The 14476-nt window shown below is 42.5% G+C and overlaps 1 protein-coding gene across 3 annotated transcripts; it reads right to left on the reverse strand.

The window, feature by feature from the left end:
* Positions 1-177: 177 nt before the first annotated feature.
* LOC120031054 (WD and tetratricopeptide repeats protein 1-like) lies at positions 178-12522 on the reverse strand. 3 transcript variants are annotated; one of them, XM_038976599.1, is made up of 16 exons: positions 12466-12522; positions 11567-11702; positions 11269-11352; positions 11043-11089; positions 10836-10947; positions 10542-10729; positions 9561-9743; positions 9144-9238; positions 8806-8921; positions 8521-8593; positions 8030-8123; positions 7688-7858; positions 7205-7440; positions 6760-6928; positions 2762-2954; positions 178-2303 (listed from the first exon to the last, which is right to left on the reverse strand). In XM_038976599.1, the coding sequence occupies exons 2-16, from the start codon at positions 11630-11632 to the stop codon at positions 2100-2102; spliced, it is 2031 nt and encodes a 676-aa protein (XP_038832527.1). In that variant the 5' UTR covers positions 11633-11702; positions 12466-12522; the 3' UTR covers positions 178-2099. The 3 variants fall into 3 exon arrangements, with proteins under 3 accessions (XP_038832527.1, XP_038832526.1, XP_038832528.1); XM_038976598.1 differs by lacking the exon at positions 12466-12522 and adding an exon at positions 12193-12457; XM_038976600.1 differs by lacking the exon at positions 12466-12522 and adding an exon at positions 12095-12178.
* Positions 12523-14476: the final 1954 nt, after the last annotated feature.

The raw sequence follows: 14476 nt of genomic DNA on the forward strand, positions 1-14476 counted from the left end.
TCTGCTAACCATGTGTATGTGACAAATAAAATTTGATTTGATTTAGTTGTGGACCTGTGTGTAGCCTATTTCTGCACCTGGAACAGTGTGCAGGTGGAAAACATTAGTAATACAATCCAAATCATCATTACCCTGGTTAAATACAAGTCGGAGGTGAAACAAACTCAAGACACGTGGTTCAACAATATTAGACCTCTTTTATTTTTCTCTTGCAGCAAACTTTGTAGTTGGATTTTTCCCAAAGAAAAATAAACATGAAACATTTCTTAAATACATTTTTTAACAAAGAAATTACACATGGAAGCCTAGTGTTAGAGGACTCCATCCTTAGGTTTTCTTTGAACCCACATGTCATCAGTGAGCTGGTGGTTTGCTGGTCAGCTAAAGGACCAAGAGGCTCATTGTCCAAATTTGCCATTTACAATGTTACCTTTAGACAAAATGTCATAACCTTATAAGTAAAACTCCAACTGCAGCAGAGGACTCATGCTGGGTCCAAAGCTACAGGAAGGGAAAAAAATCCCTATTCCATTCAATCCCCAAAATGTTCTGGGGAAAGCTGAAAGTGCTTGTATAGGGCTCCTGAACCCCAAAAGCCACCAAATGGATTGCGTCTACGAAATTGTCTCTATGCCATGCATGAGTGATATTAGGACTGGTAGTATTGCCCTAGGATAGTGAAATACCCTTCTCTCTTCATCACTTTCCCTCTCTGTTCAGAGCATTAGTCCAACATAGGTTAACCTTCCCATAATTCCCAGGTTTTCCAGAATTACTGGTTGGAAGATTCATGATTTCATGCTTATTCCATCCAGATCCTGGTTATCTACCAACCGGGATATCTCCTAAAAACTGGGGATTTTGTGGAAATTACCAGAATCTTGCAACCTTAGTACAACAAAGTTCGACAGATTCTGACCAATCAACACCTATCAATTAAATCAAACCCCCTAAACTTAACCCCACAACCCTTCCGGTTCTACATCGTTATCAACAAATGACAGAGGAGCAAATGTCTAAGTGTTGGAGAAAATGTGAGGAGCTACTGCTTCGGTTTGACAGCTTTGTCTTAACCTACATAATAAAAGTAAAAGGGAAACATTTTGCATACCTGTCAATAAAATAGGCATATAGAGCGACAAGAACTTCTCAACAACAGACAAAGCAAATGCAACATGGATCCTTGGCCATTATTTACTCTTAAAACTAATGAAGAGAAACGTTTCTTTTGTTGCCAGACCGAGTTTAAAAGAAACAAGGTGCACAGCCCTATCAACACATTTAATTTGAGTTGGAGAAACACTTCAAGACTGGGTAACACTTAAAGTCAAGACTTCTTATGCTCTCTTCCTGTTGACCAATATTCCAACTGTAAATCAAAAACTTTAGGTAGAGACTTTCAGAGCTGGAGAGGGGCTGAGAGTGACCTCTTATACTCCAATTGAAAAGCCCACTAGAGATGAAACAAAGCAACTTCCTGTGGCCTCAAGTCTCATCCTCCAATGAGGACACTGACTATTGGGGCCTCGCTTTGACCTCTAACCTCTGAGCCGTCTGCAGGCTACACTACCAGAGGCCTGGGGCTTCTGCTTGTAGTGTTTCCCTCCAACGCGCTCCCTCTTGAGGAGGGTTTAGAAGTGGTTGACTCCTAGCTCATAGTGAGAGATTAGGGAGTGATGGAATACTCTCTTCTTTACCATATAAGCCCAATAACTCCAGCCTTGGAGCAACGGAGGGAGAGGCCGAGGTGATGTCGTTGGTGTTCTTAAAAGGGGTGAAAGGTCGTCATCGTCACCCCCGTGGAATCCCCTCGCCAAACTGGTTTCCTCCAATCCTGCCTCGGGACGGGATGTGAAGGAGGAGGGCAGTGCATAGTGCAGAGCTGTGACATGACATTCACTCGATGTTGCTTTCGTTTTAGAGGGGCGAATGAAACATTGACAAACGGAATATCTATGGTGCTTTTTCCCCCTCCTCACAGACACACACACAGACGTACACACACACACACAGACAGCCTCGGGGTTTGGGAGGGGGTAGGGGAGGAGTGCCTTGCATCCTGCTGCCTCCATACTGTATGTGGTGTTGGGCCTGCTAGTCTAGCTGGGCCGGCACTGCACCTGTCCATCTGAGCTGTCCTCATCGTCTGAGCCCTCTGGCCCGCGGCCGCTGAGGCCCGTGATGCGGTAGCCCATGTTGAGCAACATGACCTCCAGGGGGTCGGCATTCATACGCCGCTGGTTGGCTGCAGCGGCTCCCTCCATGTCCTCCACCACCCGACCGTTCCCACTCTCACTCTCCGTCTGGATGACAGAGGGGAAAAGGATATAGAGAAAGAAAGGTTAAAAAAAAAGGTTAACTTCTGGTGTTTTGTAAATATAGCCTTTTTTTTTTTATTTTTATTTTTTTTACATCAGACTACTACAAAGGAGGCCATAGGAAAGGACAGGTGCAGCCCCAATTGTGACAATCCAATAATCAGATGTATAATTGTGTTTATTTATTGCATAATCCTTGATAGTTTTTAATGCATGTATTGGCGGTAAACATTTTTTTTATCATCAAATACAGTCAATCAAAGAATCAATCATGTCGGTGATTGAATGGATTGCTTTTTAAATGCATCTCCTCTACGTATAGTGTCCTTGGTGCTGAGGTGTGTTTTTACATCCTGTTTCTTGCTGTATGTAGCCTACTATTCCACACAAAAGAAGTTTGCTCGTGGGGAAAATGAAGTTATTTGAATAATGTTGTTAATGACCTCTGGCCTGGGGTTCCAGAGCCGCACCACAGGGTCGATGCCGCTGGTAGCCAGGAAGCAGTAACTGGGGTGAGGCTGCAGGCAGTTGACTATGGACTCGTCCCCCTGGAGGATCCGCACCAGGTTAGCAGTCTCCTTCTCCCAGATGAAAAAGGAGCCATCGTCGGAGCCGCTCACAATGTACTGGCCTTTACTGTGGGTGGGGGGGGATTATATATTCACTGAACAACAATATAAAAACACAACAATTTCAAAGATTTTACTGAGTTACAGTTCACATAAGGAAAATCAGTCAATTGAAATAAATTCATTAGGCCCTAATCTATAGATTTCACATGACTATAAATACAGATATACATCTGTTGGTCACAACTTTTTTTTAAAGTAGGGGCGTGGATCAGAAAACCGGTCAGTATCTGGTGTGATCACCATTTGCCTCATGAAGCGCGACATCTCCTTCGTATGGAGTTGATCAGGCTGTTGATTGTGGTCTGTGGAATATTGTCCCACTCCTCTTCAATGATTGAGAAATTGATGGATATTGGTAGAAACTGGAACACTGTCGTACACGTCGATCCAGAGCATCCCAAACATGCTCAATGGGTGACATGTCTGGTTATGCAGGCCATGGAAGAACTGGGACATTTTCAGTTTTCAGGAATTGTTGACATCAGCAAACCGCGTGCCCACATGACACCATACACATGGTCTGCAGCTGTGAGGCCAGTTGGACATACTGCCAAATTCTCAAAAACGGAGGTGGCTTATGGTAGAAAAATGAACATTAAATTCTCTGGCAACAGCTCTGGTGGACATTCCTGCAGTCAGCATGCCAACTCCACGCTCCCTCAACTTTTGACATCTGTGGCATTGTGTTGTGTGACAAAACTGCATATTTTAGAGTGGCCTTTTATTGTACCCAGCCCAAGTGGCACCTGTGTAATGATCATGCGGTTTAATCAGCTTCTTGATATGCCACACCTGTCAGATGGATGGACTTTCTTGGCAAAGGAGAAACGCTCACTTAAGGATGTAAATACATTCGTGCAATTTTTGGTTTTTGAGAAATACGCTTTTTGTGCGTATGGAACATTTCTGGGATCTTTCATTTCAGCTCATGAAACATGGGAACAACACTTTACATGTTGCGTTCATATTTTTGTGAGAGTGAAGCAACTATTAGACCTTGTTTGATACTGCACACAGGTGGCAGAGACATTTACGTAACATTTTAATTTGAAGGGTACTTAAATAAGGACGCCATAAAGCATTCATAATCAAAACGTTCAGAAGCAGTACATGAGCATTCTTTCATTCTTACGTCAACTACCCCAATTTGACACCTTATGAACTGCTCATGCGTTGTGAAGTTCTTCAGGAAGCACCGCTGTTTCTATAGAACATCATCATGTGTTTTGTCTTCAAACGTCTAAAAACAATTATGCTGCACATTTACACTGCCGTTCAAAAGTTTGGGGTCACTTCGAAATGTTCTTGTTTTCCATGAAAACATATGAAATGAGTTGCAAAATGAATCGGAAATAGTCAAGACGTTGACAAGGTTATAAATAATGATTTTTAATTGAAATAATAATAATTGTGTCCTTCAAATTTTGCTTTCGTCAAAGAATCCATTTGCAGCAATTACAGCCTTGCAGACCTTTTGGCATTCTAGTTGCCAATTTGTGGAAGTAATCTGAAGAGATTTCACCCCATGCTTCCTGAAGCACCTCCCACAAGTTGGGTTGGTTTGATGAGCACTTCTTACGTACCATACGGTCAAGCTGCTCCCACAACAGCTCAATATGGTTGAGATCCAGCGACTGTGCTGGCCACTCCATTATAGACAGAATACCAGCTGACTGCTTCTTACCTAAATCGTTCTTGCATAGTTTGGAGCTGCGCTTTGGGTCATAGTCCTGTTGTAGGAGGAAATTGGCTTCAATTAAGCACCGTCCACAGGGTATGGCATGGCGTTGCAAAATGGAGTGAGCCTTCCTTCTTCAAGATACTGTTTACCCTGTACAAATCTCCCACTTTACCACCACCAAAGCACCCCCCAGACCATCACTTTGCCTCCACCATGCTTGACAGATGGCGTCAAGCACTCCTCCAGCATCTTTTCATTTTTCTGCGTCTCACGAATGTTCTTCTTTGTGATCCGAACACCTCAAACTTAGATTCTTCTGTTCAATCTTCCTCTGTCCAGTGTCTGTTCTTTTGTCCATCTTAATCTTGTCTTTTTATTGGCCAGTCTGAGATATGGATTTTTCTGTGCAACTCTGCCTAGAAGGCCAGCATCCCGGAGTCGCCTCTTCACTGTTGAGACTGGTGTTTTGCGGGTACTATTTAATGAAGCTGCCAGTTGAGGATTTGTGAGGCGTCTATTTCTCAAACTAGACACGAATGTACTTGTCCTCTTGCTCAGTTGTGCACCAGGGCCTCACACTCCTCTTTCTATTCTAGTTAGAGCCAGTTTCAGAAGAAAGTTATTTGTTTCTGGCCATTTTGAGCATGTAATCAAACCCACAAATGCTGATTGTCCAGATACTCAACTCATCTAAAGGCCAGTTTTATTGCTTCTTTAACGAGAACAACAGTTTTCAGCTGTGCTAACAATTGCAAAAGGGTTTTCTAATGATCAATTAGCCTTTTAAAATTATAAACTTGGATTAGCTAAAGTGCCATTGGAACACAGGAGTGATGGTTGCTGATAATGGGCCTCTACGCGTGTGTAGATATTCCATTATAAATCAGCCGTTTCCAGCTACAATAGTCATTTTCAACATTAACAATGTCTACACTGTATTTCTGATCAATTTGATGTTATTTTAAATGGACATAAAATGTGCTTTTCTTTCAAAAACAACAGTAGTGTATATACAGTGCATGTGAAAGTATTCAGACCCCTTTCCTTTTTCGTTACAGCCTTATTCTAAAATGGATTAAATAAATAATCCTCAATCTACACACAATACCCCATAAAGACAAAGCGAAATACCTTATTTACATAAGTATTCAGACCCTTTGCTATGAGACTCGAAATTGAGCTCAGGTGCATCCTGTTTCCATTGATCATCATGTAGATGTGTCTACAACTTGATTGGAGTCCACCTGTGGTATTGATTGGACATGATTTGTAAAGGCACACACCTGTCTATATAAGGTCCCACAGTTGACAGTGCATGTCAGAGCAAAAACCAAGCCATGAAGTCGAAGGAATTGTCCGTAGAGATCCGAGAAAGGATTGTGTCGAGGCACAGATCTGGGGAAGGTTACCAAAACATTTCTGCAGCATTGTGGGTCCAAGAACACAGTGGCCTTCATCATTCTTAAATGGAAGAAGTTTGGAACCACCAAGACTCTTCCTAGAGCTGGCCGCCCGGCCAAACTGAGCAATCGGGGGAGAAGGGCCTTGGTCAGGGAGGTGACCAAGAACCCGATGGTCACTCTGACAGAGCTCCAGAGTTCCTCTGTGGAGATGGGAGAATCTTCCAGAAGGACAACCATCTCTGCAGCACTCCACCAATCAGGCCTTTATGGTAGAGTGGCCAGATGGAAGCCACTCTTCAGTAAAAGGCACATGACAGCCCGCTTGCCAAAAGACATCTAAAGCCCTTAGACCATGAGAAACAAGAACATTTCCAAAAACCTGTTTTTGTTTTGTCATTTTGGGGTATTGTGTGTAGATTGCTGAAAACCCCCCCGATTTAATCCATTTTAGAATAAGGCTGTAACGTAACAAAATGTGAAAAGTAAAAGCATCTGAATACTTCCCCGAACGCACTGTACTCTCCCAAAAATGGAATGGGGAAACACAACCAACGTTTCAGAATGCAGTGTCTTCTTCAGTGTTGACTATACGTTTAGTCAGCACCTCGACCAAAAAAATGTGTACGCCAGCTCATGCTTTTTACTTTTCCCTTACAGGTCAACAACTAATATTAACAGTGTTTTTAGAATGTATAAGATATCCGTGTCCAAAATGCTCCACTGACCTGCCAAAGAAGTTGGCCTCCTTGATGTCTGTGGTGGTGTTGCAATGACCACAGTAGCGGTGTTTGTAGTCGTAGCTGCGCTCTCTCAAGACGACCTCGTCTTCCGGGATGGACTCCTTCCTGTTGAACGCGTGGAAGCGGATTGAGCTGTTGCCCTTTTTGTCCTCAGCTACGAACAGACACGGCATGGAAATAAACACAAAAAAACGAATTAAACAATGCATTATATCAAATCCATACACTAATTAACACTGTATTCATTTGCATAATTGCCCTGGTGGAATATATAAGGTATTTTGAATTGAATCAACATGTAAAAAACATATTGTAAGTCAACGTGGAAAGGTGATGGAAAAGTCAGAGGTCAGCCAAAATCAACACTTTATTTTTGGGGGGGAAACAGACGATTACCCAAGCCAGCATCACAATTAAAACCCCTTCTCACCAGAGTCCATCTTGGAAAAGAGGGCGGCCTTGATATCCTTATCCAGGGCGTCGCAGGCGCTGCTGTGGGCTTGCTCGGGGAACTTGCCCTTGAAGTCATCCAGGCACTCCAGAGCCTCGGCCACGTACTTCAGCTCAAAGAGGCAGCGCGCCAGCCGGAAGTGGGCCTTCAGGTGCCCAGGGTTGAGGGACAGGGCCTTCAGACAATCCCTCAGCGCATCATAGTGGTCACCGTCCCTGGGGGAGAGAGAGAACACATCACACACACAACCGTATATACCACACAGTCACACACACGTGTACCAGCATAGTGGTAAACTGTTTTAAACGCGATGAAACAAGGACGTTATACCTGAACTCAAATGTTTTGTTTTTCGCTGCAAAACATTTTGCTACAGTATGCCCTACTGAACATGACCATGTTCTGTAATAGGAGAAACACTGAAAAAGAGTGAATGAGGCTAGGGGTTAGCTAGCTGCCTACCACTTGCGCTTCATGTAGGCGGCGGCGCGGTTCCCGTACAGCATGGCGTTGTGGCTGGCCTCGTGGATGCCCAGACTGTAGAACTGGATGGCCTGAGTCCACTGCTGCCGCGCAAACGCGTCGTTGGCCTGCTGCTTTATCCGCTCCAAGTGAGGCGGCAGCTCACCAGAACTAGGGAAGAACGATGAGAGGAGGACACGATGAGAGAGTGATAAGAGAGAAACTAGGGATGTCACACCCCATAGCGTAGTGTTTTTATAAATACACTAGGGCTAGGCTGTTGCTAAATGTAATATGTGGGTGAAAATGAACGAATAAAATCAAACATGAGAAAAAGGTCACCCAGAGAAGACTTTGCTTTCTGCGAATCGAAGTCGGCTGGCTGGCAAGTGAATTCCATTTGACACACCGTTGGTTGTCTTTCCATTCTGAACATCTGTTGGGATATCAAGATTTTAGAAATCCCCATACAGTTCTGGGCATTCTGCAGCACAGTAAAGAACGCTTGCCGCAAAGTGGATGTAACTGCACTGTCAGGAACATTTTTCAAAAACGCATTTCATCACATGGGTTATTGTCGAGTGATTGATAATGACCTTGGTGGTTGATGTCACCCTCCGAGAGAGTAATTTGTCACATTGACAATGTACCTTGATGTACATTGCTGCTGCAATTTTTAATGCCCAGATCTGTATATAAACTATGGGCAGACTTTTAGCAAGCAACTTCACCCCTCCATATAACTCATTGGTCATAAATAATACATACTGTATATGTCATTTTAATGACCAAATACTGTAGTAAGCGTTGGGCTATTTCCATAATCATAATACCTGTTGATTGACACTTTTTGGGAAGCAGATAGGTGTACGGCTTCTGTTTGAACGTCAAGTCAAATAGATACACCTGCAGACAAGAGAAAACACATTCCTGGCAAAGTTACCCTTTTGAACCAACCACAGGTAATCATCAACTTTAATGATTTGGTTTGAGAGTTAAAGTACTATGCTTGTTGGAATTCAAACCTGACAATCTGAGAAAGAGATGGATTTTTGCCTAGTAGGCTGACCCGGAGGTTTGACCAAAAATAAGAGTTTAACTTCTAAAGCCGCCTTTACCTGTTCTCCTCCCATGTTAACTAGCAGCTCGGTGCCGTCGGGGCTGAAGGTGACGTAGGTGGCCACTAGGACCCTCAGGCGGTTATTGTAGTCAGGGAGCTTCACTGGCAGGTGCCCTGAGGTAACGGAAACAAGGAGAACAAGTTGGGTGAGAGGCATACAGAATCACCTTACCTGTCCCACTAGTTCAGTTCCATGTATTGTAAATGACTGCGTTATAAACGCACATATTGTCCATGTGTGTTTTACCTGTTTATAATACATTGTAGATACTGTATGGGCTGTTTTTTATTAATACATTTGGTGCAATAAGCCAAACCATACGATCACACACACACCTGCAACATAATACTGCCCCGCTCCGTCTGGGATGGGCTTCTGCCTGTCGCAGAATGTGTGCACTCCTGCCGATGTGCTCTGACTCGCAGACTTCCTGTGAATGGGAGTGGAGGAGAGAAACATAAATGATTACCAAAAACTCTCAAAGCTGAGAAAATAACATTGGTATGACTTATGATAGCCCAGACTAGTAGGGAGACATATTGGACGTTCTATCCAATATACTCCTTATGTGATACAAAATGAAAAACTATTCAATTAAAAACTCAAATTTGACAGTCAAGCAGTGAGAGCGAAATCCTAACTTCAGATTTGAGATGTCTTGGACTTTCAGGTAAATTATGTATTGATGCCAATGGAAACATGAGCCACAAGCGTCGATCTCAAGTTAGGATTCGAGCCCGACTACTACACACCTGTGGTTGTGGATCATGCGCATGTCGTAGAGGCGTACAAAGGGCCCGTTGGCCCCCACTGCTAGGTAGTTATTATTTTGCGGGTTGACAGCCAAACACTTGGCCTCCACCAGCTGACCACAGTATTCCGTCAGGTCGATGAGCACTTCTGAACGCTTACTGCTCTCCCTCAGGTCATATTGCCTAAAATAGTAGAAGAAAGCACATCATGAGGGCATCAATCATCTCCAGAGAGTCAGAACGTAGCTCTTTAAAATATTGTTTTGAATTCTAATCAAATACTAAACTTTTTGGCAAGGTTTAATTGCAAGGTTGAATTAAAACTGCAATTTGTGTCCATAGCCAGCTTGCTCAAAAATAAACAACTAACTACTATACTCTGTACGTGGGAGCCATATTTTGAGGTTGTAGACGACTGGTTGGGTTAGTCAAAAAACAAAAACACAAGCCACTAATTCAACATTGGCCCTTTGAGTCATAAGCAGAGGCGGCAGTCAGGCAGTGACGCACTGTAGAGAGAGTAGGATACTAACTGCCTGGGTCTGAGCTGAGCTGAGCTATGGGAACCATCGCCTGAAGCCAACCATGCATCTGCAGTAGTCCACAATGCCCACTGCACACCTGAGCTTTGAAGGGTAGTTAAAGGGTATTCTCTGGAGATACAATAACCTCCCAGACAGGGTGTGTGATGGAAGTGCTGCAGGAGGCATGTGGCCACAGAGACCAGGGAAGAAGTCCCTGGGAGAGCCAAGGAACTGACAGGGAATACAGCTTGAGGTAAGAAAGGGGCTCATGGCATAACACTTCCATTCCAACCTTACTGTTTCACGTCATCTTTTCACCTTCGATATTCTACTACAAGCCAGTAGAAATAACATGATACTTCTGACAATGTATCTGACACAGTGTCACCTTAACCAATGAACATCTTTGGATGCGACAAGGATGCTCCAATGGTTAGCTAGCTACTGGGGCTCTGACCTGATGATGCCGTCCTCCGCAGCACTCCAGAAGATGTTAGGCCACATGGGGGCTGTAGCGATGCGCTTGACTCGGTTGGTGTGGTCGGAGAACATGTGGATGGTCTCCTTGACAGACACGTCATGCACGTGAACCTTGGTGTCCGCTGCACCCGTCACGAGGATACGGTCACCTGAGTGAGGGAGAAACTGCAAAGGGGGACGGGAAAAACAAGAGGATAAAATAAGAAACAATAAGAAAGAAGCTTCATTTCTACGCACATAGACTTTCCCATCAAGCAGTTTCTGTTTTTACCTTCACAGAGAAGATGTTTGCTGCATGCCCTGTGTGCATAGTGGTGAGCTTCTTGTGTTTGAAGGGGTCCCAGATGATGCAATGTTGGTCATCTGAGCCCGATGCCAGCAGACTGAATAGAATAAATATTACAGATAGGCCAACATAAAATGTAGAAGTGGTAAATACGGTCATTAAATAGAACCCTGCTTTCAGCTCAGGACTTACTCTCCTCGTTCGTTCCATTCCAGGCAGTTCACACACCCAGTGTGGCCCTGTTGACACAACAGATACAGGCTGTCAGATTGGCAAATACGTTAATGCTGTATGTGCGCAGAAACACACACACACACACACACACACACACACACACACACACACACACACACACACACACACACACACACACACACACACACACACACACACACACACACACACACACACACATCACCTGCAACTCTGCCTCCAGTCCAAGTCTATTGATGAAGGGGTCTGTGACATGATACTGCCTTTGGAAGCCCAATGCTCTCTTGTCCTGCAGACATTAAGGCAAAACATCACCTGTCTCTCTCCAAAATCTCCTGTCTCACTCTGTCCAACATAAATAAAGCATTTTTGGTGAATACTGGTGTTCATTATTGAATAGATTGCAATGCAGATTGCATTTCAGGGTTGTTAGCTAGGGCAGTTTGTTTGGGTAAAATAGTACAGTATTTCATAAAAACAATGTCTTAAAACGTTGGACCCACCCTGATCTGCCTGTGCAAGATGTCTCTGGTGATGTTCACAGCAGACATGGCCTCACAGCAAGTCATAGAGCACGGACTAGAGGTGCAGGGTCCGAGGGTCAAAGGTCAGATGGCATCTGCAGTCTCTAGGAATGGACTGCAATTTGAGAAATAGAATAGAACTGACATCACACAAAGAACAAGCTTACTTAGATAGGATTAATATGTAAACAGAGATGTTTGTTTCTCTACTAGGTACATCAGTCAATGGACACTGGAGTAATGTACCCCTAAATTGATGAGGGGTTCCCAAGTGTTTGAGGTTTAAATACTGAAACTTAACTGTTAGCTAACTAGAACAACAATTGGTTATATCTCAGCTAGCCAAGTGGTGGTCTTCAGATAGCCATGTACACACAATTCCTTCCTAATACTAGCCATTGCGAATGGTGATGTTTACGTTAGCCAAATAACGTTAACGATAGCTAGCTGGATTAGCTGCTGTGATGCTAGCTACCAATAGCCAATAATAACAAGCCGTATACGCACAGTGACAGCAGGCTGGGTTGGCCTCCCAAAAAGACAGACATACAGCTCCGTCACCGTAACTAGATATTTCTGACATTCCCTAAAAAAAAGCGTTGTACCTGTGTCGTCTGGCATTCAACTCGAAATCGTTCCCAATCTTTGCCCAAGTTTCCAGATAACGATAGAGCCAGCTCAGCTACTGAGCTACAGTAGCTAGCTAGCTGAGCTAACGTGAGATGATTTATTCAAGAAACAGGGAATTCTCAATGCTCTAGTTCTCTATCTAGCATTTAAGCTAGTCCTTACCAATGAAAGTCAAACTGTAACAAGAGCGCTTCATATTAAATATTTTGGTAATAATTTACAAGTGTTGACTGTCACTGCTTACTTACATGGGTTTATCAACTGACTGAACCCTCCCACTACCCTTACGTGAACTAGCTGACGTGAACTAGCCTTTGGATATGAATTTTAGGAAGAAAATTATGAGTACACCGCTCTGTGAATTGCACCGCTGTTGTTTTTCGTTGCACGACTGTAGTGTTGAGTGACAGGTCAATTAGACAAATGAAAAAGTTGCAAAGTTCCTTCGAATGTTTTTATTTTTTTCCAGTGGTGTAAAGTATTTAAGTAAAAAATACTTTAAAGTACTACTTAAGTATTTTGGGGGGGATATCTGTACTTTACTATTTATATTTTGGACAACTTTTACTTCACTACATTCCTAAAGAAAATTATATAATTTCTACTCCATACATTTACGTAGCAGGACAGAAAAACACCTCTGGTTATCCCGACTGCCTCGAATCTGGTGGACTCGCTAAACACAAATGCTTCATTTGTAAATGATGTCTAAGTGTTTGAGTCTATCCGTTTTCTGTCTATCCGTAAATAGAAAAATCATAAACATTGTACATCTGGTTTGCTTAATATAAGGAATTTGACATTATTTATACTTTTACTTTTGATACTTAAGTATATTTTAGCAACTGCATTTACTTTTGATACTTAAGTATATTTAAAACCAAATACTTTTACTTAAGTAGTATTTTACTGTGTGATTTTTACTTTTTACTTGAGTGATTTTCTATTAAGGTATCTTTACTTTTACTCAAGTATGCAAATTTAATCATTTTTCCATGTCTGTATTTTTCGACTTATTAACCTAATATTAACCTAATATGAGATCACCAGTGACATTCAGCACTGTTTTCCTGGTGAGATGTATGAACGAGTGTGGACTGTGGGACAAAATAATGAATTAATAATAAATTAATCCTGAAATAATTAATAAAATAATAGATATATCCTGATACATATGTACTTGGTCTTTCATTACTTTCAATCATGATATTACTGCATGTCAGCGAGACTTGTCCAGTGGCATGGACTGGTCCAGTGGTTATTGACTGTACGTTTGTTTATCCCATGTGTAACTCTGTGTTGTTTGTGTCGCACTGCTTTGCTTTATCTTGGCCAGGTCGCAGTTGTAAATGAGAACTTGTTCTCAACTGGCCTACCTGGTTAAATAAAGGTGATATAAAAAAAAATGACAATTGTCTCAAAGTGGAAAGCACCTGTAGACATTCACCAGTGCTCACTGTTGTATCTACATTATGATATCAGATCAGTGCAGATGAGGAGAGGAAGCTGCTTTCGAGTATTGACTTTTTGAAATAGAGAAGCAAAGAACTCGGCTTTGTGGAAGTCACAGGTGAACCTTGCTGCTTGTGCAATTAACATAACAACCAAAGAGGTAGTGATGAATTTCCTCAAACTTCTTTGCAGCTTCTATTTATTACAGCTGATGGTCTGTCTTGGTGAGGCAAAGTGTTCAGTTCACAAGCTGGAGACAGGCATCTAAGGGTAAGCACCCATTCTATGGATGTTCAACTTCTTAGAGAAATTCTGAATGTGTTATTTAACCCTTGGCAAAGCTTGGTACAGTGGCTTCTTCTACACACTCTGAAGAAGGCATAGTAGCCAAAACACATATGTATGTAGTTTTAATTATGCTTGTGGACATGACAAGATCATAATGGCATTAAATTGCACCAAAAATGAAGAGTGACATGGTATTTCTTCAAATATGAACATTTTATCACGAATAATCCAAAGACCACCTTCAAAATGTTTGTACACCTGTATTCACACAGGCAGCAACCTCTGCCTCTAATTAATTCTATGATCGATTTGATGTGCCATAAACTGAAACTTATTTTTTTCTTCTTCTGTGCATGTCAAGAAGTCAATGCCATGGTTCTGGAGATTGTGTGGAGACTATTGTCACCAGTGCAGTGGAGTCTGTGTCTTTTATTCCTTCTCCTGCTTCTCATAGTATCAATGTTATTATGTGCGATCCGTTCAAAAAGGTAATACTTCCTCCTGTATTATGGCAGTTTA

This window comes from Salvelinus namaycush, chromosome 37 (assembly GCF_016432855.1).
Source record: "Salvelinus namaycush isolate Seneca chromosome 37, SaNama_1.0, whole genome shotgun sequence".
NCBI classification, from domain to species: domain Eukaryota; kingdom Metazoa; phylum Chordata; class Actinopteri; order Salmoniformes; family Salmonidae; genus Salvelinus; species Salvelinus namaycush.